Source organism: Crocuta crocuta, unplaced genomic scaffold, assembly GCF_008692635.1.
Source record: "Crocuta crocuta isolate KB4526 unplaced genomic scaffold, BGI_CrCroc_1.0 scaffold32, whole genome shotgun sequence".
Classification (NCBI taxonomy): Eukaryota; Metazoa; Chordata; class Mammalia; order Carnivora; family Hyaenidae; genus Crocuta; species Crocuta crocuta.
The window spans coordinates 1,228,581-1,251,347 of NW_027529424.1; the positions used below are offsets into that span (position 1 = coordinate 1,228,581).

The 22,767-nt window shown below is 41.7% G+C and overlaps 1 protein-coding gene across 1 annotated transcript in view; it reads left to right on the forward strand.

Annotated features, from left to right (window-relative positions):
- The window catches only part of FAM107B (family with sequence similarity 107 member B), a 221,611-nt gene that overhangs the window by 76,764 nt on the left and 122,080 nt on the right, over positions 1–22,767 (forward strand). Inside the window, exon 2 of the mRNA XM_077758465.1 lies at positions 11,148–11,208. Coding sequence (XP_077614591.1) covers positions 11,148–11,208 — 61 coding nt within the window. The remainder of the gene's footprint in view (positions 1–11,147; positions 11,209–22,767) is intronic.

Here is a 22,767-nt window from a genome sequence, read left to right on the forward strand (position 1 = left end):
ATATGTGTTTATTTTGAGCGGGGGAGAGGGAGGGGGAAAGGGAGAGAGAGAGAGAGAGGGAGAGAGAGAATTGCAAGCAGGCTCCACAGTGTCAGCACAGAGCCCAACGTGGGGCTCGATCCCATGAGCTGTGAGATCATGACCTGAGCTGAAACCAAGAGTAGAGTTACACTTAACCAGCTGAGCCACCCAGGTGCCCCTTACCTTCCCAAGTCTTTGAGTGTAATGGTACTCTAGAGAGAGGTTTGCATATCTCTGGTGTATTATAGCATACTTCCATGATGTGCTTCTATTTTAGAAGATGATACTGAGGGTTGAAAATATTCAGCAGTTATACATCAGGAAGAACATATTGAACATGTTGGCTATTCAAATATCAAAACACCTTTGCGCTGACTGATAAATAACTGTTCTCTAATCCCTAATTGGCATCCATGTCCCACATCACCCCTTTCCCTGGACCCCTAAACTCTGCACGGTCCAGGAGCTGAAGAGTTAAATAAGGCCTGTCCCCCAGACACCTCTAGGACCCTCTCCATTCTGATCAGCTGTTAAATGTTTTAAATGTTGTCTCATGTTACATATAACATATATGAAGTTCCTGACACATGCTAGGCACTAAGAAGGCAGTAGGTATTTTTAGTCCTGTGGCTTTGGAGAATTCAGCCTACTTGGGAATATATATTTTCAACAGCAGTGTGGCCAGTATCCCTTCCTCCCCTACTTCAGGACACAGCCACCTTTCTGTTAGGGAACTGTGCCTTTCTGTTTTCCGAGGTGTTAGTGAGGCTTCCAGTCATAGTACCAGTCCCTCCAGCAGCTCTTGCAAGGGGCAGTTGTATGGGTCTGGAAAATCATAGTCCCCATTCCCCGATAGGCATGTGCTGTGACTAGGGATGAGTATGTGAATCAAGATGCACCAATCACAGTCTTCCCCTAGAACTCTGAATGTGAACACAGGGACTAAAACACTCCTTGCCCCCCTTTGAAGCATGGGGTGAAAGGATGTAGCCCCAGAGCTTCTGGTGGTCTTGACTGTACAATGAAGAGGGAGCCTGAGAATTGACACATAGAAACAGACAAATGGAGAGACAGAAAAAGAGAGGGCTCTGATGATACTATCTGAGTTCTGAGCCAGACTTCCATCCTTTGCAGTAGTGATTCTCACACTTGGGTGTGTGTTAGCATCACCAGGAGAGCTAATCAAATACACTTATAATGATGAAAAATAAAATAAAATGATAAATAAAAGACAACCTGAGTTGGAGAAGATATTTGCAAATCACATATCTGATAAAGGGTTAGCATCCAAAAATCTATTAAGACTTGATACAACTCAACACCCAAATAAAAATGGGCAAAATATATGAATAGACATTTCTCCAAAGAAGACACCCAGATGGGCAACAGACACATGAAAAGATGCTCAACATCACTGATCATCAGGGAACTGCAAGTCAAAACTACAATGAGATATCACATCTGTCAGAATGGCAAAAATCAAAGCCACAAGAAACAGTAAGTGTTGGTGAGGAAGTGGAGAAAGAGGAACTCTTGTCCACTGCTGGTGGGAATGCAGACTGGTGCAGGCACTGCAGACAACAGTATAGAGATTCCTTAAAAAGTTAAAAGTAGAACTGCCTTATGATCCAGAGATTGCACTGCTAGGTATTTACCCAAAAAATACAAAAACACTAACTCAGAGGGTTACATGCACCCTGATGTTTATTGCAGCATTATGTATAATAGCCAAATTATGGAAGCAGCCCAAGTGTCTATGGATAGATGAATAGATAAAGAAGTGATCATAGATATAGATACAGATACATAGATATAGAAATATAGAGATATATGTATGTATGTATATATATGTAATGGAATATTACTCAGCCATAAAAAGGAATGAAATCTTGACATTTGCAACAATATGGATGGATCTAGAGAGTATAATGCTAAGCAAAATAACTCAGAGAAATTCAAATACCATACGATTTCACTCATATGTGAAATTTAAAAAACAAAACAAACAAGCAAAGGAAAAAGACTGACAAACTGAGAAAGACTCTTAACTATAGAGAACAGATGCTTACCAGAGGGGAGGTGGGTGGAGGATGGGGGAAGCAGGTGAAGAGGATTAAGAGTACACTTGTCATGATGGACAGTGAGTAATGCATAGAAGTGATGAGTCACTATATTGTACACTTGAAACTAATATAACATTGTATGTTAATTATAATGGAATTAAAATTAAAAACTCAATAAAAATTAGGTTATTTTTTAAAAGTTTCTTTACTTTTGAGAGAGGGACACATTCCAAGCAGGAAAGGGGCAGAGAGAGAGAGAGAGGGAGACACACAGTCCAAAGCAGGATCCAGGCTCCAAGCCATCAGCACAGAGCCCGACATGGGGCTCGGACCCACAAACCATGATATCATGACTTGAGCCAAAGTCAGACGCTTATCCAACTGAGCCACCCAGGCACCCCAGGATATGTTTTTAAAAAAAGTAATGAGAGATGCCTGGGTGGCTTGGTTAAATATCTGACTTTGGGTCAGGTCATGGTCTCATGGTTCGTGGGTTTGAGTCCCACATTGGGCTGTGTGCTGACAGCTCAGAGCCCGGAGCCTGCTTCAGATTCTGTGGCTCCCTCTCTCTCTGCCCATCCCCTGCTTATGCTCTGTCTCTCTGTTTCTCTCAAAAATAAACATTAAAAAATAAAAAGTAAATGAAAAAATTAAAAAAAATTTTTTAAGGTAATGAGATGTTAACATGAGAAATTTTAGCCTTATTGTTAGAGAACTTTCCAGATGGTAAGATGAACTGAACTCTAACTATGTACCTAAAATAAGGAAAGTCCTTTGAATATGACATTTTAGAAACTGGCAAATACACAAGAAAACAGGTTTGCTTGGAGATGTCAGATGACTCCTAACATCTTCCCATCCTCAGTGTCGTCTTTCAGGGATCTCTTTAAAGAGTACAAAAGGATATAAAATACCAGATTTTTAAAAATGTTTGTCAGTATTTGTCTAAACACAACTAAGCAGTTGACCAGGGTCCTATTCATGGAAACAATGAATGGATAAAGGAGCTGACACAAAACTGTTCTTCTGTAGCCGGTGTCTTTGTAGGAAGTCACTTCCCTAAAAGGGGAAACCAACCGCTGCCAACACCTCACTTGCCGGGCACTGCTCCACTTACACCCGCTAGCAAGCCCACCGCACCACAGCCCCTGGAGGGAAGAGCTGTTATTAGCTACACAGTCCCACAAGAAAATGCAGGCACACGTGACTGAAGGAACTTCCCAAAATATCATGGCTTGTAAGTGGGAGAGCTGGGATTTGTACCTATTCATCCAACTCCAACGTACTGCTTTTCCTGTGAAAAAAATGATACAAATAAAGAGCTTTAAAAAAAAAAAAAAGGAATCCAGAGACCCAGGCTTGTCAAAATGGAAAAGGGCTGACTCCTCTGTGTTTTTGCTATGTCCTCCACGTGATTTGGATACACACCCAAGTTTGATACATACCCAACTTTACAGGCATGAGATCTAATACATCTTTTCCTTTTTCCTGTAACTACTTAGCTTTCCTGTAAGTAGAGATGAAGTAAAGCACTTAGTGCTCTAGTACACCATGTAGAGTAGGCTGTAAATGAATCAAGCCTTTCATCAAGGCCCCAGAGCTTCCCTGATCTTAGGTAACTTAGTGAATTGCAATAATTGCTCCTGAAGAATATCATCTGTGGATCCAATGGTGGCTGGAGCGAGATACTGAAGTGGTTGGGAATGACACCTTCCATCTTCCTGGGCTCTCCTCCCTCTACAATTATCTGGAAGGGCATTCCATGAGCCACAAGAAGTTAGGGGTAGCCTAAACTAATAGAGATTTGGCAGAGGAATATAAAAATAAATAATAAACCACAGAAAAGGACACAGGGCCACCATCCATTACAGCTCCCACACTGCCTTTTGCCTCTTCTTCTTATTGAGTGTTGGCTTCATTCTCTTGAGCTATCTCAGAGGATGTGACAGTCACTAGCTCTGAGGCTCCTACCTAAGACTGTAAGAAGATGCCTTGGTTGGCTGAGAAGTCCCAGCCTATTCATGATGACTAGCCTAAATTAGGTTATATCCTCTTACCTGGATGAATCCTTGAGGCCAGGAAGTGGCAGCTCTTATTGGATGGGGTGTGGGTGGCTGCTGGGTGAGTGGACAGTGACCCCTCTATCTCATGTTAATAGTGACTAGTATGATATTCTTACATTTGTCATCTCATTCATCTTCACAGCAGTTCTGCAAGGACATCAAGTATTTACTTCCACGTTTTGATGAGGAAAATGAGGCTCACAGAGTTCCTACAAGGCATAGCCAGGATTTGAACCCTGATTTCCCTAACTCCAAGGCCCACATCCTTCCACCATCCTGCGAGAGGCCAATGGGCATTGCTTCTGTCTCTACCCACTTGCTCTATAGTTCTTGGCACATTTCAGAATAGTTGTATTTGCTGTATTAATTCTTTAAAATGACAACTGTGCAGCATGTCTTAAAATTGACTGGGTGCTTCTGTCACTTCAGCTGCGCACTGGGGTCAAGAGTCACTTCTCTGAAGGCTCAAAGGCTTGTTCAGAGTTTTGGAGTTGTGTTCGCCCACCCAGAAGGAGGAAGCTGAGGACATGGGTGAACCAACTTTATTTATATTACCCTTCCCTAAGTCCTAAGTGCTAATCAAGCTCTTTCTTTCAGGTTCTAATATTGAAATTCTTTCTACTCTTTATCCTACATGATCTACACACAACACCACATGAAGAGGAAGGGAGGGAAGAGAAAGTTATTTGTTGGAGTTAGGATTTTTCTTTCCCTAAGAAAACCAAGATCAATGTCTTCTGTCTCTTCTGTGGTTATTAGTTCCTGGAGGTCCAAGGTTATGTTCCATTCACTGTGATACTCCCCACGTGTTTTAGCATAATGCCATGAACATAAAGGTTCCTCAATAAATCTATATTGACTTAAAACGAATTTTGCTAGTTTCTAAATATAGTCAGGAAAGAGCTTTTGATGGATGACCTCCAGTCCTTTCCTTAGTGGTCCAATGGACAAAAAATGGACATACAACCCAATTATGTGTTTCCACTGGGAGAAAAGGAAAGTGCATAATATATATTCCCTCTGCAGCAGGCATTGCATAGATGCTTAACAGATATTATTTTATCCTCACAACAACTGATGGGCATAGATGTTATCTCCATCTCTAGATGGGGAAATTTAGAGAGAACAAGTCAATTAGTGTACATCATGGAGAGGTGGTTATGAGCATAGACTCTAGACCCACGGGGTTTGTCTGCAAGCTCACTTATTAGCTGTGTGACTTGGGGAATGTTCCTTGGTTTCCCTGGTCTTTCTTATTAAGTTTCCTCATCTGTAACATGAGGAAAATAATATTTCATGAACAGATTATAAAGCTCTTAGAGGCAGTGTCTAACAGAGAGAGTTCAAAATATTAGCTTAAAAACACTCATCCATAATTAGGACTCTCTTTTACAAATATACCATATTTTTAAAGCTTTTTCAATGTGTCATTGAAAAAGGTCATTTAAATTGCAGATACCGGGGTCATACTCCTATTAGGGTGATCAATTCATTTCAGCTTGCCTAAGACTTCCTTGGTTTTAGCATCAGAAGTCCTGCATCCTGGAAAACCCTTCAGTCCCGAGCAAATCAAGATGGTTGGTCACCCCAAACCTCATACTTAGCAAATCAGGATCGGGGCTGGGGCCCAGGCATCCATAGCTTTTTTTTTCTTAACAAGGGAGAGACACTGACTGATATTAAGGAGGGATTTTAGTATAGTCGTTTATGTCATTGGGTTTGGGGCCAGGTAGGCCTGTGTCTGAATTCCCTTTTGGCACTTCCAGGAAATGTTACTTTGGGTGTGTTGGTGGGTTCCTGGGAAGCTGACTCTGAAATGGAGAGTAGCACGTACAAAGTTTATTAGGGAGTGTTTTGGTATCAACCCTTCTAGAAAGGAAGAGAAAGAAGCAGGATTGGGCAGAGGGATAAGATGGGCTACACTGAAGTTTCCCAATGAAGGCCTCAGCCAACAGGCAGCTCTGGAGCTAGGAGAGCCCTTCAGAATTGTTGATTGGGTGTTGAGATTGGGTGAGGGGGCCAGGCCTCTTTGTCCTCAAGTCAACAAGTCCAAGTTCCAGCAGCCCTGGCAATTCTCTTCCGGGATGCTGACAGCTGAGTGCTGTTTATTAACCACATTTCCTATGGCTGTGACAGTACATCTTTCAGTCCTGAAGGGGCCTCCAGGTGGCACATCATAGTATCTGGTACAGGGTGAATGAGCCACTCTGAGCCGCTGTTTCTCCATCCATAAAGCAGGGGTGATGATAATAAGGTCACCTGCCTCAGAGAGTTGTTGAAGACTAATGAGCTACTACACATACGGCATAGTTTGACGCATTGCAAGCACTCCAAAAATGTTCGCTGACTACCTCTTAAAGACTGAATGGGGTAGAGTTTGGGATGAAGATGGGAGCTGCTTCAGGAAGGTCTTCTTGAAGAAACTATGGCCTGATCTTTGTTATTAGGAGGGACAATGCTCAAAGTTTCACTGTGGGCTGTGTTCCCAGGTTAGACTTTAAACAAAAGTGTAAAGTAGGTGAACAATTGAATCCATTCAATAATTGTTTGACGTGCACCTGTTGACAAAGAGGGTAGAGCCTGAATGAAGCTTGAAGAGGAAGCATAGGTTTTGCCCTGGAAGATCCTACAAAATAGTGGGATAGATGAGGCTTAGATATGGGCTTCCATGGAAGATTAAAAACGTATTTATTAGTAGCAATTCAGTGTCAAAAGAAAACAAGTGAAATGAGAGACTGTTGGCGCTGGAATATGGTGAATGTTGGACATCCATTTCTAAAATTACCTCCAATGGGAGACTCTTCATGTCCATCAAAATGTGGACTTACATGTTGCTAGAGAGGATTTAACAAAACTGTCACATTTTAACACATTAATTTACTGTAATATTTTGTGTGTGTGTGTATGTGTGTGTGTGTGTGTGTGTGTGTGTGTGTTTACATCAAGAGCCTCAAAAACATTCATGACCTTTCATCCAAAATCCTACCTTTAAAACTTTAATCCAAAATAATTTGAAATAACAAAAATCCTTACATTGAAAGATGTTCTTCGTAGTATAACCCATAATAGAGAAAACTTGAAGACTCCTCAAATGTTTGGTGATAGGGAAACAGTTATTTAAAATTAGAATTCAACTTTCTTGGCTGATTATATTTGGAATCCATTTTCCATATGGAGGAAGTTGAAGCCAAGAGTCAGTCATGTACTTGTTCCAACAGGTGGAAATGAACGGGACTAGATCTCCTTAATTTTTGGTCAAAAATGCTATTTTTCTCTAGAACCACCATCTTGCTTCTAAACTTGCTTTCCTAGTGTGAAATGCCAGCTGTCAGTGTTGCACAACTATGAGGCCAACTTGACATGACTTGAAGTATGTCAGTGAGGTTATACAGTTCATGTTCTATTTATTTACTTATTTACTTACTTATTTGCTATTGCTCAAACAGGTCAATCTTAGAGGGAAAAAACTTATTTGTGCTAAAACATACCTTGAACTCACTCATTGTAAACATACTCAGGTTGTGGTTTAGTGTGATGTATTGCAAATACTTAAACTTTTCTGTGTATTGTAATGTTTTGACATCTTTAAAAAGACCTTTCTGGCTAGACATTTCTTAGAGACAGCAGAGGGTCCAGCCTGGAGTGTGCCTGCATGAAGCAAACTAACCAATCCATAGTTGGACCTTCTCTATCTGGCCCCAGGAGACAATATTATCTGCCTTAATTATCTCAGGGCCAGGTACCAGGCAACTAGGGACCATCCCTATAGCTCAAAGCCCACTGAAATTATTTAAACTAGCCAATCCTAGGCTGTTTACTATACCCTGCTTTGCCTTTCCCTTGCACAAACCCCAATAAAGGTCGTGTCCTAAAGGCTCCCCTACCTCCTGTCTTTTGACCCCAACCACTCTGGTGTTTTTCCATGTGGCCCTCCGAGGCAGGCTGTGCTTTCTTCTCTAGGACCTGTGATGGTGATTGACTTATTTTTCCTGTTTTTCCCCTCCTCTGTCTCCTCTTGTGGTCGCACCTGACTTACCATATCATAAAGAATACAAAACTCATGACCTCTCAGTAAAACATATTAGGATTAGACCTCAGAGGAAGTAGATGAAAAGCCCAGTTATTTGCCAAATTGTACTAGCACTTCCTCTGATCACTTAGTCAGTGCATCGTCCCTGTCATATTCCATTTAAAAATAGATTAAAGTACAAAATAGTGTGTGAGGCACAGAAGCTATTGCCCAGCACAGCCCACTCTGGCTGCCCAGAGCTGAGGTGCGTTGGCTGGTTCTGTTAGAAGTGACAGAAAACCTGATATAAATGGGTTTTATTTTTAAAATCAACATGGTTTAAAAAATGTTTCTTTCTTTCTTTATTTTTGGTGATAGAGGAGAGGAGAAAGAATGGAGAGCGAGAATCTCATCAGGCTCCGTACTGACAGCACAGAGCCTGTCACAGATCTCCATCCCAGGAACAGTGAGATCATGCCCTGAGCCAAAATTGAGTCTGATCCTTAACTGACTGAGGACCCAGGTGCTCTTCTGTGTGTGTGTGTGTGTGTGTGTGTGTGTGTGTGTGTGTGTGTGTTTAATAAAAAGGAACGTAATAGCTGACTTAGGCTGAAAAGTCCAAGGTTAAGCTTGCTTCTAGAATGCTTGGATTTGGGGCTCTCATGATATCACTGGGACTCGGTTATCAGTCCATCTCTTGGCTCTCCCTTTGTGTGGATGTCTGTCTCAGTGGACTGTGACACCAGCAGCTCTAACCCTCACGGTCACTCAGGTTTCACTGGATAAGAATAGGAGTCAAATTCCCAGAAGTCCAGAGGAAATCTATCATTAGCCCTGATTGGGTCATATGACTACTCTGAACCAATCATAGGGAAATGCAGTGGACCAGTGGGCCTGGCTCTGGTCAAATGATCACCCCTGGAGTGGTGGGGAGGGAGGTGTATGGGGCTCTGGGCTGGTTTCATAGGAACCCAGTTCATGAAGAGTGGAAGGGAATGACTTTAAAGAGGAAATCAGGTCACACTTACTAGATAGAGTGAATAAATGCCAGGCAGCAAATTCAACAGATGTCTACTACAGTTGGACTGTTGTCATTTTAGTCTAGCTTTGCTGGGGAAAAGCCAGAAGAACAAATTCAGCAAATCACAGACTTGCACTGAAGAGAAGAAACACAAGAATCTAAGGAGCTCAGTCTTTTTTCTCTAAATAGAACATAGTTTACACTATCGAAGACAGATGCTTGTTTATTTTATGCTGAGAGCTCTCCAGCCAAGAGGATTCCAAATATCCATCCATCTGCAGATCATTCCAGGGCTTTGCAATTTTTACTATTTAATGAGAAAAATTGGGGGAGGGGCACTTTAAAATAAAATAATATGTTTGGAGGAAAGCTACATTATTTCACAATTCTGGAATTCAAAGCAATAAAAAGTAAACACTGATATTGGTTCAAAGAAGAATCCTTTCATCTATGAAACAATTTTATTTGGTTATTTGAGAGACTTTCTCTATAGCTATATTATAAAATAACTCCTGTGTTTTCATTATATACTATCCTGTTGGGCCTTGTGAAACAAATTAGGTGCTGTATTTAGTTTCTGTATAATGGGGCCTCCTATCATTTATATGCCCTTTGGTGTAATATTAATTCACATCATTTTTGGAATGCAATTTTGGAAAATATAATTTTGGAAGCAATTTTCATTAAAATTTCTTACAACTTGTAAATTCGAGATAATTGAACTGAACGCACGTTTACTCAAATCGCCCATGTCAATACTGTTTCGTGGGTTTCAAAAGTAGGACAAATTCTTGGAACTGCTCCCTGATGAACATTTTAAGATGATTTTTGATCTCTGATAAAACATTTGTTCCCAATACAGGTAAAATCAATTCCCTTGTGAGTTAATAGTGATGACAATTTAAAGAAACTATTCTTCATGAGTTGAAAAGAACACTTCTTTATCTTACTAACTAAGCTTGAGAATCTGATGGATTCTCATCTGGATAAGATATTATCACTTAGGAGCTTCAACCTTACATCAAATGGGGGAGTACTCATATGGTGGATATCAGTTTTTTAGTTACACTGTTTCAGTTTGGTTACAGAGTAGCCTCGTTCTCATTTATGGAGCTCCACACTCCCATACTTTGTTGTGGTCCAAAACATCTTCTAGTGGCCTATATTCTTTGGAGGAACAAAATATGTGCAGAAAGCGTGCCAGTCTGGGAAGGATGCTGAGTAGACAACTGCTTGCAGTGTAATTGAAGGGATCTTGCGTAGAAATTAAGGTCCCACAGAAATAGCCCCTAAGAGGCACTCAACAATTATTTGTTGAGTGAAGGAAAAAAATAAATGAAGGAATCAGCATAAAGTCATCTTGAAGACAAAATTAGAAAAGCATCATTAGACATTCTTTTTAATTTACTTCCCTCACTTCTAGCTCAGTCTACTTTAGCAATGCTGTAGGAGTCACAATTGTCATTAAAGAATATCACAGCAGAACTCAGACAGGAATGTGTTTACTCAACTTCCCAGAGATAAAAAATAACTGAATGGTGATAGACTTTTCAAAAATATGTGAAATCAGCTCTTTGAATAATGAAAAGTAAAGAAAATTGTCTTTGTTACACCATGCTGGCAGAATATCTGTCTTACGGAGGAACCTACCACCACTTTGCCTAAGTAACAGATGCTCCCCAACATATTAGTCATTGAGGGCCCCTGAATTATATTGCTTCAGGGACAAATCCACAGATACATTCCTGTGATACCCTGGAGTTTGTAACCCAGCACCCCTGTAGTTATTCTACTCAACATCTATTGTTGAATTTGTTGCTTGTCCAAAGACTCAATCATAAGTGTCCAGTCTAATTTTTTTCAGATCGTGATCTCATATGAATTCAGTAGGTTTGCAGAAAGTGTTGCTGTAAATTAATTCATATTTTTACTTTCTCCCTATTTTTCTGGTTTGTGGGACTGTAACTCAGGAAGCAGAGGAATCCCAGGAAGAACCTAAATGTCTCGAGGTGGAACAGAAGATGGCATCAGGTAGGGTATATTTAGTGCGACACCTCCTTTTCTGGGCTGCTGTTGCTGACAGCAGGGCTTGCAGCATCCAAAAGCTTTGCATATTGCCAAAGAAAGTCTGTGTGACTTTCCAAATGATTGGAAACATGACTAGAAATGTCACTTGTGATGTATTCCAGGCACGATATCTAGACAATCTGGTCATCATGCCGAAACTAGCTGCTTCTCTTCTTCTTTCTTTTATTGATTACAGTTCTTGATGAAGAAATACTTGCAATGAAGTAAATGATGATAACGATGAAGAAATTTCAAATTTGGGAATATTAAAATAAATAGCATAGTTGTTTGCTGAAGTTTTATGATTACCTTGGGAAATATTTAGATACATTTGCTGGGTTTCTTTTTATGTTAGTGTATAGTGAAATACGCAGCTTTGCTAAAACTTTCTACTCCATGATAGGACTTCCTATGAGATACTATGGAAAGAAACAGTGATGAGTAAATTCATAACTTAGTTTCTGACTTTGATCAGTAATGCTAATGACATCCAATTGTCTTAAAAAACAAATTTTAGTTGAATGGACCTAATAATAATGAAAGCTAAGTCTCTGCTTCTATACTGAAATGGATTTTAGTTTGGTGTTTTAGATGTTTAGCGGCTGGAAGAGGGCTCCAGATGTGTTTGCTGCCAGCAGAGGCTCACATTCTTATAATTTAATGGAAATCAGGAAGCAGAATTGAGAAAATGGAAATGGTAATGAGAAAAATATGCAAAATGGGGGGACAGATGGCACCCTGCTCTGATTTAGGTGGAGGAAAGAGAATTATCAATTAAGCAGCCCCACCATCTCCCTCTGTGCCCCTCCCAAGTGTCTACCTGCAACAGTAGCAAATATTGCTTTACATTGGTGCCTCTACCTAGGATACTCCCCTTTGCAGATCCTAACATCGCTGGCTCTTTCTCATCAATCAGGTATCAGCTGAAATGTCAACTCTCTGAGGCCACATTGTCATTCCTTCAAACCACTCCTCATGTCATTGCCCATTTTTACTTGTTTCGTAACTCTTATGACAATCTAAAATCATCTGTCCACGGATTCGTTTGGTTACTTATTGTTCCCTGGAGAGCAGAAACCTTGCCTGTCCTATTTAACAGTATCTTAGCACCTTGGACAGTGGCTGGAACCTAGTAGTTATTCAGTAAATTCTTACTGAGTCCTTTGTGTCCACTTATGCAAGGCATTTTCTTTCTCTGTATAATGGAGATGCAGGTAGGGTGGGTTTGATGTGAGCCAACCCTTTAACTGTGTTAGATTCCTGGGCTGTAAAGGAGAATAAGTCATGACACATGCCTTCAAGAAAACAAAAGTCTAAGGCATAGATGTGTTTGGAACATGAGAAATAATGTGAAAAGACTGACACAACCAAAGCGCTACTTGGAGCATTGAGGAAGTAGAATCTAAGAAGTTTCCTTAAGTTGATGATGCTTGTAAGGAGTTTTGGAGTTTGAGAGTAGGGGTATAGAGCGGGCAGAGTTGGAGCTTGTGTATCATACCCATGAAAATTGTTCTGAATGCTACTTTTGCACACTCACTCTTGATTTTCAGTTCCTCAGCTAGAGAAGGCTGGGCTAATGGCCAATACTGGGTCAATGCAAATTTGGCCAAGAGATTTTGAGTTTCCTGGTTGCTATTATAAATGGTATCATTTGCTGTCTTGGCATAGTGCTCACTAGATTTTGAAGACATTTGTTCACATCCAAAGCCTTGACTACCCCACATGTTGTGAAGGCACTACTACTCATGAAGGCTTTTCTAAGACATAAGTTGACTCTAACACATCCTACCATGACACCTCTGAGTGAGAAATCAGGGATCCCATTCTCAAACAGTCTGCTCATGTTCCTCAATCTTTAAGTCCTTGGAGTGTGTTACTAGAAATGTAATATAGTGGTAAAAATTTTCCTCCACAAATACATTTGGAGTCAAAGATACCGATGAACATAATCTGCAGAAAAAGAGGGACATGATTTAGTTAGAAATCTATAATCCCAATTTCTTTGTGATTGAATTGTACGGCTTTAGATTTTGGATCGTGGAAATAGATTGTTCTAAAATAGATTTTGGGGGGCGCCTGAGTGGCTCAGTCACTTAAGTGTCCAAATTTGGCTCAGGTCATGATCTCAGAGTTCATGGGTTTGAGCCCTGCGTCGGGCTGTGTGTTGACTGCCAGCTCAGAGCCTGGAGCCTGTTTCAGATTCTGTATCTCCCTCTCTCTCTGCCCCTCCCCTGCTCATGCTCTCTCTCTCTCAGAAATAAATAAAACATTAAAAAACATTTTTAAATAGATTTTGGAAATTGCTTATTTCCCTATTTTCTTAAAAAACTCTGAATAATGCTATTCTCTAAGTAGAAATTTCGAGCAGAAAATGCAAAATTTCTCACTACTTCTGAAAAGTGCTTGGGTTCACCAACTTTGGGACTTGCTACAGAGCCCTCCCCACCTTGTTTATTCAGAATTTACTCCAAAAGTGTGTTTTTACCCTGTGGCACTAGTGTACTATGCCTCTAGTTTTAATCCATCAGGTTCAGATATACTGTGTTTATTAACCATTCTTTGAAATCCTGTTATGTATAAGTTTGTGTCTGCCAGGTTATTTGAACAGTATGAACATAAAATACAGTAACTAATAAATGTCTATTGAATGCCTACTACGTGCTAGACATTGTGATAGGAATAATGCTGTATTTAGAGTGGTAACTAGGATAGACATGACTCCATGTTTCATGGAATTTGTGGGAAAATGAGAAATGCAGCCATTAAACAAATAAAAGGAGAATGTAAATCACAGAGAAATTATATCTTATAAACAAGTAAAATATAAGCTCTAGAGAAAGTGGGATTCTGTGTAAGTTTTGCCTTTAGAGCTTATAGTTAAATAGTGTCTCTAAAACATGGACACAGGGGGCTAAGACAACAGGTACAATACAGTACATGCTCAAACACAGGCAGGAGTGGGGGGATGAGGTTAGGGAAACTCAATTTCAGGGATCCAGGAAGTTACCTAAGAGACCGCGGCATACGAGTTGCATCTTGAAGAATAGATATGAAGTCCTTTTGTGCAGAAAGACACATGAGCCAGAATATTTATAAAGTGAACACCAAATTCTATATAATGAATCTAAAGTGATACCTATTTGGCATTCAGCCCCTTTTTGTGGCTGCTGACCTAATCCTCAAGCATCTGTCACTTTATGCTGAGGTCTATAATTTATACTTGCAGGGTCCACCCAGGGGCTAGGACAGGTTAATTGGAAGTGTGTTTAAACTTTACCATCATCATTACCTGTCCTTTGCTCTCTAATAATTCAATGTCTGTGTATATTTGAGGGTTGTTTTTTTTTTTTTTTTTTTAAGTAAGTGACCTGCCTATAATAGAACTCTAATGCCTACTCAGAATCAGGGGGCACTTCCCTTTGACTTCATGGGTATATTAGCTGAGTGGATAGGGTAGCCCATTTATAATAAGTCTCTTTCAATGTGATACACCATGAGTGGCTGTCAGCTGGTGCTTCATTTTAGCAAGACCAGTGCTAGGCAGGTTCATCATCAGATAGATAACGTTTACCTTTGCCTCAAGCCTGCCCTTTCCATGCCCCTTCCCTCCACCGTTGGGTTTCCTTCTCACTTCACTACCTTCAGTCCCCAGTTCTTCTACAATCAAAAGAACATGCAGGGTTCCTGGGTGGCTCAGTGGGTTGAGCATCTGGTTCTTGGCCTCCACTCAGGTCATGATCTCACAGTTCATGAGATCCAGTCCTGCATCAGGCTCTATGAGCTGATAGCATGGGGTCTGCCTGAGATTCTCTCTCTTTGCCCCTCCCCTGCTCTCTCTCTCTCAAAATAAATAAATAAACTTTTTAAAAAAAAAACACAATCAGGCATGTATATGTTGGTATGTAATTAATTTACCTGATTATGTTGCCTCTTCTATAGCCTATTGGTATTTTAAGGTACAAATCTACCTGTGGAATGAAAAAAATTAGTGGCTGTTGAAAGGATTTTAACCATCAGCACACAGGTAAAGAAGAGGGATGCTTTCTGGTTACAGACATAATGTATGGTTAGTCATTTTCTTGACTCGTGTAAGGCCTTGAATCATGGGGATGCTCAATGAAGATTCCATCAAACTGTGTGTTCCTTAAAAGCAAGGATTATGCCTTGTACAAGGGAAGTTAGATCCTTTATCCAAAGGTGCAATTTTGGAGATATCTTACATCATTCTACAACATCCTGCTTATAACTGCACAGGGAAAAGGAAGACTGAGGCAATGTACCCATGAAAAATGGTGATATGAATGGAGATATCGTGAAGGAAAGATTTCCATACACTAGGAGTTCCTTTGAGGTGGCCATGATGTCTGAAAAATGGAAAAAACAATGGTACTTTACTGATAGTGACAAGACAGAGGCCATAATTCCAAGCAGGAGGATCTATGTGTCAGCAAGAAGGTGACAATGTGACCCTCTGAGGATAAGCCCGTTATTGGAAGTAGCCAAGGGCAGGGGAAGGGTTTACATAGTCTCACCTGGGTTGATGCCTCATTTCTCAGCTGCTACATCACAGTTGGCAGACATTTTGGTCTGTATGGCTCACTCCGCCATCTGCTCCCAGATCTTTCCTTCTATGGGTTTCCTCTCCCTTTTGCATTGCCATGAGAGGTGTTCCTTTCCTAGAGCCTTCTGTGGTTGCTCTGACTTTTGGAGAAATTTTTCGATGAGGCTTCACTTAATCCCTTTCTATTCCACGGAAGGGCCCTTGGAACAAGCTAATCACTGTATTTACACACAACAGCCTATAAAAGGTATCAATATTGAATAAGGTTAAAACTGATCATTACCTTTTCAGTACAGAGACTCGGGTTTACAAACTCACATAAAGAAATTCCGATCTTGCCCAAATTAATCTTATCTCTAGCCAAATGATAGAAATGATGTAGTACCGGTTTTCGGGGATTGGCACATCCTATCGTCTTTTATTCACTCATTTCCTTGTGGACAGGGAGACAGATGAATGGGCAGCTATGCTTTCTTGAGGTTTGTTTTTTTTTTTTTAGTGAATCACACCCTTTCTAGTGGCTATATTTCAAAAAGAAAGTAAAATGTGTTTTTAAAGTGTTGGCTCCATTTTGCCATTTTTCTTCCCCGTGCATTGCTTTAGAAGTGGGCCAAATAGTTTTGAATGTTAAAGCAACTTTCAAATGTGTTTAAAATTCAGGAAGACTTTGCTGAATCCTATCATCTTTTTGGTTGCACTCAGCTGGGGCTTTTGGGGGCCCCAAGATTGCAACACTTCGATTGTAACAGGGGAGAATCTTGTAAGTCAAAGCTAGTTTATGACAGTCAGAATGTTTCATTGGAATGCTCTCCTTTTGCTAAAGGTCACCTACGGCCAAGTGGGGCCTGGCACACTCTCAGAGTTGGCTGTCTGTGTCATGTGCATTTTGTCAAGTTTTCATTTCCCGTGGTTTGTAGGTTTCTTGTGTGTGAAGTAAACCCCAAATGGTTAAAATTCTTCAACTAAAAATGAATGCCATAAGGGAAAAAAATGTATGTATTCTTGTAACCTTTATGAGGAAGTGAGACTAGGGTTCCACTGAGCAGCTGCTTAAGTGACATGTTGCTGTGTGTGTGTGTGTGTGTGTGTGTGTGTGAGGCTGGCCCCCTGCGGGAAGGCGACACTTCTGGCGGGGAGCCTTCAGAGGTGAGAAGATGACCTATTCTCTGGCAATTCAGATAAATAAAGTATTTGGTCTTACTTTCATGTCATAGTACAACAGTCAAAATGAGCTTTCCACTCCAGCCAACTGTATTTCAGTCACACTGTACTAGGTGCAAAAAAAAAAAAAGTTATTTATCTTCGTTACCAATTTTTCCAAGGCCCTGGCCAAAGAATGAATAGAAAACTGTTCAGGTAGGGAAGCTAGAAAACAGAAGGTGGTTTATACTTCCTTTGTCCTGAGTTTCCTCTCTTTCCATCCTCTTAACCTTAGAACAGACAGTTTGAGGTCCTAGGAGGACTTTTATTACAGAAAATGCTGCTGGGGGTGTAGATGTCTTCCAGTGAAGATCTGATCCCTAATTTCAATATGGGATGGATGTCTTGGTCTGCATGGGCTCTGTCTCTCCTTCCTTTTGGGGTTCTGCTCTCTGCAAGCCTTTCCCTCACCACCCTGAGCAAAACTGATCTGTCCCATCTTGCTTGTCTGAAAGCCACTTATCACTCTGACGCACCAGGTCCTTTACTTCTTCTTTGTGTGTCTTCTCCTTCTAGAATGTAAGCTCCATGAAGGCAGCTGTGTTTGAGCATTTTATATGCCACCATGTATGTGATGAATGCCTAGAACAGAGCCCTATGTATAGTGGGTGCTCAATAAATGTTTGACGAAGAAAGAATGCTGCTCTTTTCTCTTAAACTCTTGCTAAAGCAATGAGCTCAGCCAGAATCTGAACGCTGAGTGTCTTTTTCTGTTTTTTTCCCCCAGCTCCCAACACAATGTCTGGAATATGGAAGAGCTCAAAATAAATGGCTGTTTGACTAAAGTATAAGTGCACGCATGAATGATTGAGTCTGGCTCATAGTACAACTTTTAATATCAAAACTATTGTTCAGCTGGGGCTCTAATAAACAGGAAAAGAACCATGCTAATCCCTGGAGAAGTCAAAGATGAGGGAGACATGGGTCTTGCCTTCAAGGAGCTAAATGTACTTCCTGTGCCTGAGTTTACCTTCTTTCCATTCCCTTGCCTATAGGACAGTCTGTGGGTTCTGGGAGGCCCTTTATTAGAGAAAATGCTGCTGGGATTGTAGATGACTTCCAGCCAAGTCCTGATCCCTACACCTCTGTGTGGGATCTAGCTACCACGCCTTTGTTTCAGCCTAAAGAGTCCCGCTATTTTGTCTCTAATTCAAATAACAGTTGACTAGATGTTCAGTGTCATATAAATTATTCCCAAGAAGTGAAGGTCTACCAGAGGAATATGCACCTGCAAAAGTGATATAGTCCCTAATCCAAAAAGGAAACCACCTACTGGATGGGAGGCCACGAATGAGCTCTAACAGATATTCATAAGGAGGAAGATGTTTCTAGAATTTATTCACAGATCCTGCATTATCAGTATAAGTAGGAGAAAGTCATGGGGTGGGGGGAGAGCGCAGCTTGATTTTCTTTGCTGTTAAATCAGTTGACCTTGCCCTCGAATCCAAGAAGATGCTTCTCTGGTGAGCAAGGGTGGGGACAGGGTGGCAGTGATGGTTGTCATTGGCAACACAAGGCAGCAAGGGTGTTCCTTCATGCAGGAAAGGACACTTTCTGGCCTGCTTGTTAGAGATGTATGAATCTGCTCCTAGCTCAATATTATTTGGCATCGAGAAGGTGTCAGGCTTAAGAAATCTGGTTTCTGAGTTCTCAGCACCATCCTAGGCAACAGCCAGTAAGTGATACTACCACCCACAGTTCTGAAACCACAGCATGCATCTTCCTCAGGGTCACCCCCAGAGCAGTTTCTGGTTTTTCTCCCCCTCTCCATGGGCAGTGAGCTAATCATTTCCAGATTTTTTTTAATTCAGGAAATTCAATAGACCACTTATTGTTCATAAATGAGAAAACAAAAACATAAATAAAAATGAGAGCTTGGTTGAGTTCTCTGTGCTCAGGGCCCACCTGATGTATGGTTGACTGACCAGGCACCTGTTTCTTGAAGAGGAGCTGAAATGCACCTGCACAGCCAATGCCTGGTTTTGATGTTGTGCCCATGCACCACAGAAAACACCTTGGTAGCTTTATCAAGTACTAGTCCTCTTAGCACTTCTGGGGCACAGGGCTTTCCAGAAGTTTATCGAGGTCATAAAATGAATCAGTTCCTAGGAATGAAATTTTCAATGTGGCAATACTTGGAGCAAAATTGCCTAGTGTGTGTGTGTGTGTGTGTGTGTGTGTGTGTCTGTGTGTGTCTGTGTGTGTCACAAGATGTTTCTATGATATTTTACTTTCTTCTCTCATTTCCTTGTTTGTTTAAAATTTGTTTTCGGGCTTTTGTAAGAATCCCTTAGAGCAGAAAGTATTGTGAAGGCAACACTAATACACAGAAGCAGCCATGATGAAGAAGCACTTACATGAAATACGTGAGACCACAAAATGGCGGTCTTTCAGTGTTTCCGTCCTGGAGGAAACTCTGTCCCCACTTCCAGCGCTCACGTCCTGACCCCGCACGGGACTAGAAAGCGGGAGTTTGTGTTGCATACTGTGTTTTTGGATGCCCAGCCCACTCTGTCCTTGGGGTGTCCCCTTCCTCCCGTTCTCAGGATGCAGACAGTGGAAATCATCACGTAGAGGTTCCCGCTGGCCATTGTCACAAAGGTTCTTAGGTAGGAGAGAAAATGTGAAGTTTTTAAATCTCAAAGATTGTTGGTGGTGGTGTTCTTGTTGCTATTTATCCATGTTTCCCACAAACGTTTAAATGAAGTGGCTCTTGGGTCCTAGGGAGTCCCCTGAAGTCAGCGTCTTTATTTCTCTCACTCGCTCAGCCCGGTTCAACTTGGCTTCGTGGCAGTCAGACCCTACCAACCACTTAAGGGATTCCTGGTGGGTCAGCCACTGCTCCGGAATCTGTATAACAGGAGCACAGATCATGCAATATGGTTGAAAAGACTTGTCCTAAAGTCATTTTTGTGCAGCATTTCATCATCTAGATTCCAGGGGAGAGGTGGCAGTGGTGGTGAAGGACTGCCGAAGCTGGGGTGTGTGGCCACCACGACCCCACCTATGGGGACACGCCCACTTCCTATGCTTGCACGTGTCCGCCTTGGGCATTCTCTTCCAGAACCAGCTGTGACCTCGTCTCAGGGGTAGCCCTCAAGCAAGCACTGCTGAGCCCTGGTGAAGCAATACCTCTGCTCCCTGGCCCTTGGGGAGGCCAGCTGTAGGGCACATGTTCTGCCCTGGTGCCCAGAGTTGCCCCCGAGCGCCAAGCCCCATCACCCGCAGAAGTAGCTGGTGGCTTTTCCTCCTGGCTTCTTCCCCCACTGCTCCCCTGATGTCCCCCTCGCCTCCCACATAATGAGAAAGGGGCCCCTGGCACCGGGACTGCATTCAACACACCAAAACATATCCAAAGGAATCAATGAGCCTTAGATCTCAAAACCAAACCAAAACCAAACCAAACCAAAACAAAGCCATAACAAAAAACCTTTGAAAACATATTTTTTAAAATGTAAATGCAAAATAGCTGCTCTGATTACTACCTCATTAACTGGTCAAAATGGTGGCATTCCTAAGCATCTTAAAAATTCTCCAACCTTGGGGTGCCTGGGTGGCTCAGTTGGTTGAGACTCTGACTCTCAATGTCAGCTCAGGTCATGATTTCAGGCTGGTGGAGTCCAGCCCCAAGCTGGGCTCCACCTTGGGTATGGAACCTGCTTCAGATTCATTCTCTCCCTCTTCTCCTCCCCCAACCCCTCCCGCTTCCCTGTGTGCGCCTGCCTGCGCGCTCTCTCTGTCTCAGAAAAAATTCTCCAACCTTTTCTGAATGCAGCATTCTATCCTTATCCGTTAACTGGGGGATGTTAAAAGATTACTAAGATGGAACGAGATTTTTCCATCTCAAAGTTGGCTATCACAAAGCATAGTTGCTTAGATACTGCCACATTGTGACTCATTTTGAACTCACTTGACATGAGATGAAGAGTGGATTTGAGTCACAAAATCATTTGTTTTTGAGCCCCAAATATGAGCCCTAATGTTCAGCTGAGTTATTGATTGGATCTGTGTGAACTTGAATAATCATTTACCCTATTTTGAGCCTGTTTTTAAAAAGCAGCTTAGAAAAGAACATCTCTTCTTCCTTACCCTTCATCACAGAGAGATGATGAGAAAGAGATGGAAAAACACCATAGTGAAATGTTAATGAATTTTCTCTAACAAATAATGGCTGATGGTTGGTATGTGGTCTGTGTTCCACACAGCTATTCAAAAACAGTGAGTAATTCTGAAAGTCTGAGTGGTGATTTTTAACTGCTTAGGACTGCTGTGACCAACAAGGCAAACTCAGATACATTTTCTTCAGCCTGCAGTCTTTAAAATTAAAAAAAAAAAAAATTGATTGCTAGTGTTTAAAACCTGGAAAATGTCCCGTAAAAATCTAGTTCTGCTATCTCTTGCGAACTGTTAAAATCTGGCCAAAACTGGCCTGCCTTCCTAAGTGATAAAAAATAATAATCAGCTGGTGTCGCATCCCTGGGAGGTTACGTCCCCATCCTGCCTGTGTCTGAGGAGCAGGTGAGAGTGTGTGGGGAGGGCGTTGCCATGGAAACAGGGCAGGAAATGCTAGCTCACCTCAAGCTGGTGAGCACTGACCTCGGCCAGCGATCTTTACACAATTCCTTGAAGCTCCCTGCAGTTACATTTTCTTCTGGGTCAGAGGCTAATTCTGTACTATTCAGAGGCTTCTCATGATTTCAGTACCAGGGGAGGACAAACATTTTGAGACTCTGAAGGATACCACTGGGAAGGGGAGCCACTTAGTGGATGGGTGTGACCAAACAGCCCCAGCTCACACCTTAATGACACAGAACGTTGGAGAAACTAGGGACAGCTGTGGGGCCACGACTGCTTCTCTAGATCTTTTCCTTTCACAGGAACTAAAAGGTCACTGTGTTCCCACTGAGAGGGCTCTGGTGAAGGACTTCTGTCTCTGCTCTTGCTCAGCAAGACTGATGTCAAATTCCCTTTGTGAGCATTTGCTTGTCTGGCCCTGTGCCTGGCACCTTTTAGATGGATTTCGATCAAGCATGACCCCAGTGTATATAGTAATCGTGGAAAATTTCAGCTTTCCTATCCAAGGAGAAACTGACGAGGGGGACAAACTGCCCTCGGCTTTTTCCAAGTCATAGAAGCAGAACCAGATCAAGGACTCGAAAAGTCAGGGCACGCTTGGCAGAGCCCAGTGCTGGTATTTGGCCGTCACTGTAAATACTGTGGCATCTGTTCATTTGGGTACATGGTTAACTTGTCTGTGTGTCCAACAGGCGTTTGTGGAGACTGCCCCGTGTGTTGAGCACCGAGATAGGGCCTCAAGTCTCGCCTTGGTGGTGTTATGCTCTCAGCCCTAATAGCCGTGTTTTGAGAAGTTCGTGCTTTAACATTTTTTCTGTGTCCACATTCTTTTCATGACTGCTCTGCTGTAAAGTGGGTTCATAGGTTGTGGGTCCATTCAACCATTGGAAAAGGCTTAAGGTAAATGGATCATTACATTACTTCCTTCAAGTGTCTACACCTTTTCTGCTCCTTACTACTTACAACCCATTGAGTGTATCTGGAGTTCATCTGGCCCACCTGCCATTTTTGATTTGCGTGTATTCAGAACCACATGCTCTGAGCTGCCCTTTTCTAACGACTGATCATAAAATGTTTGGTAAGCATGTTTGCCAGATACTCTAATACTGACACTAGCTAACATTTATTAAGTACTTGCAATGCATTAGACTCTATGCTAAGTGCTTTACGTGAATTTCTTATGTAAT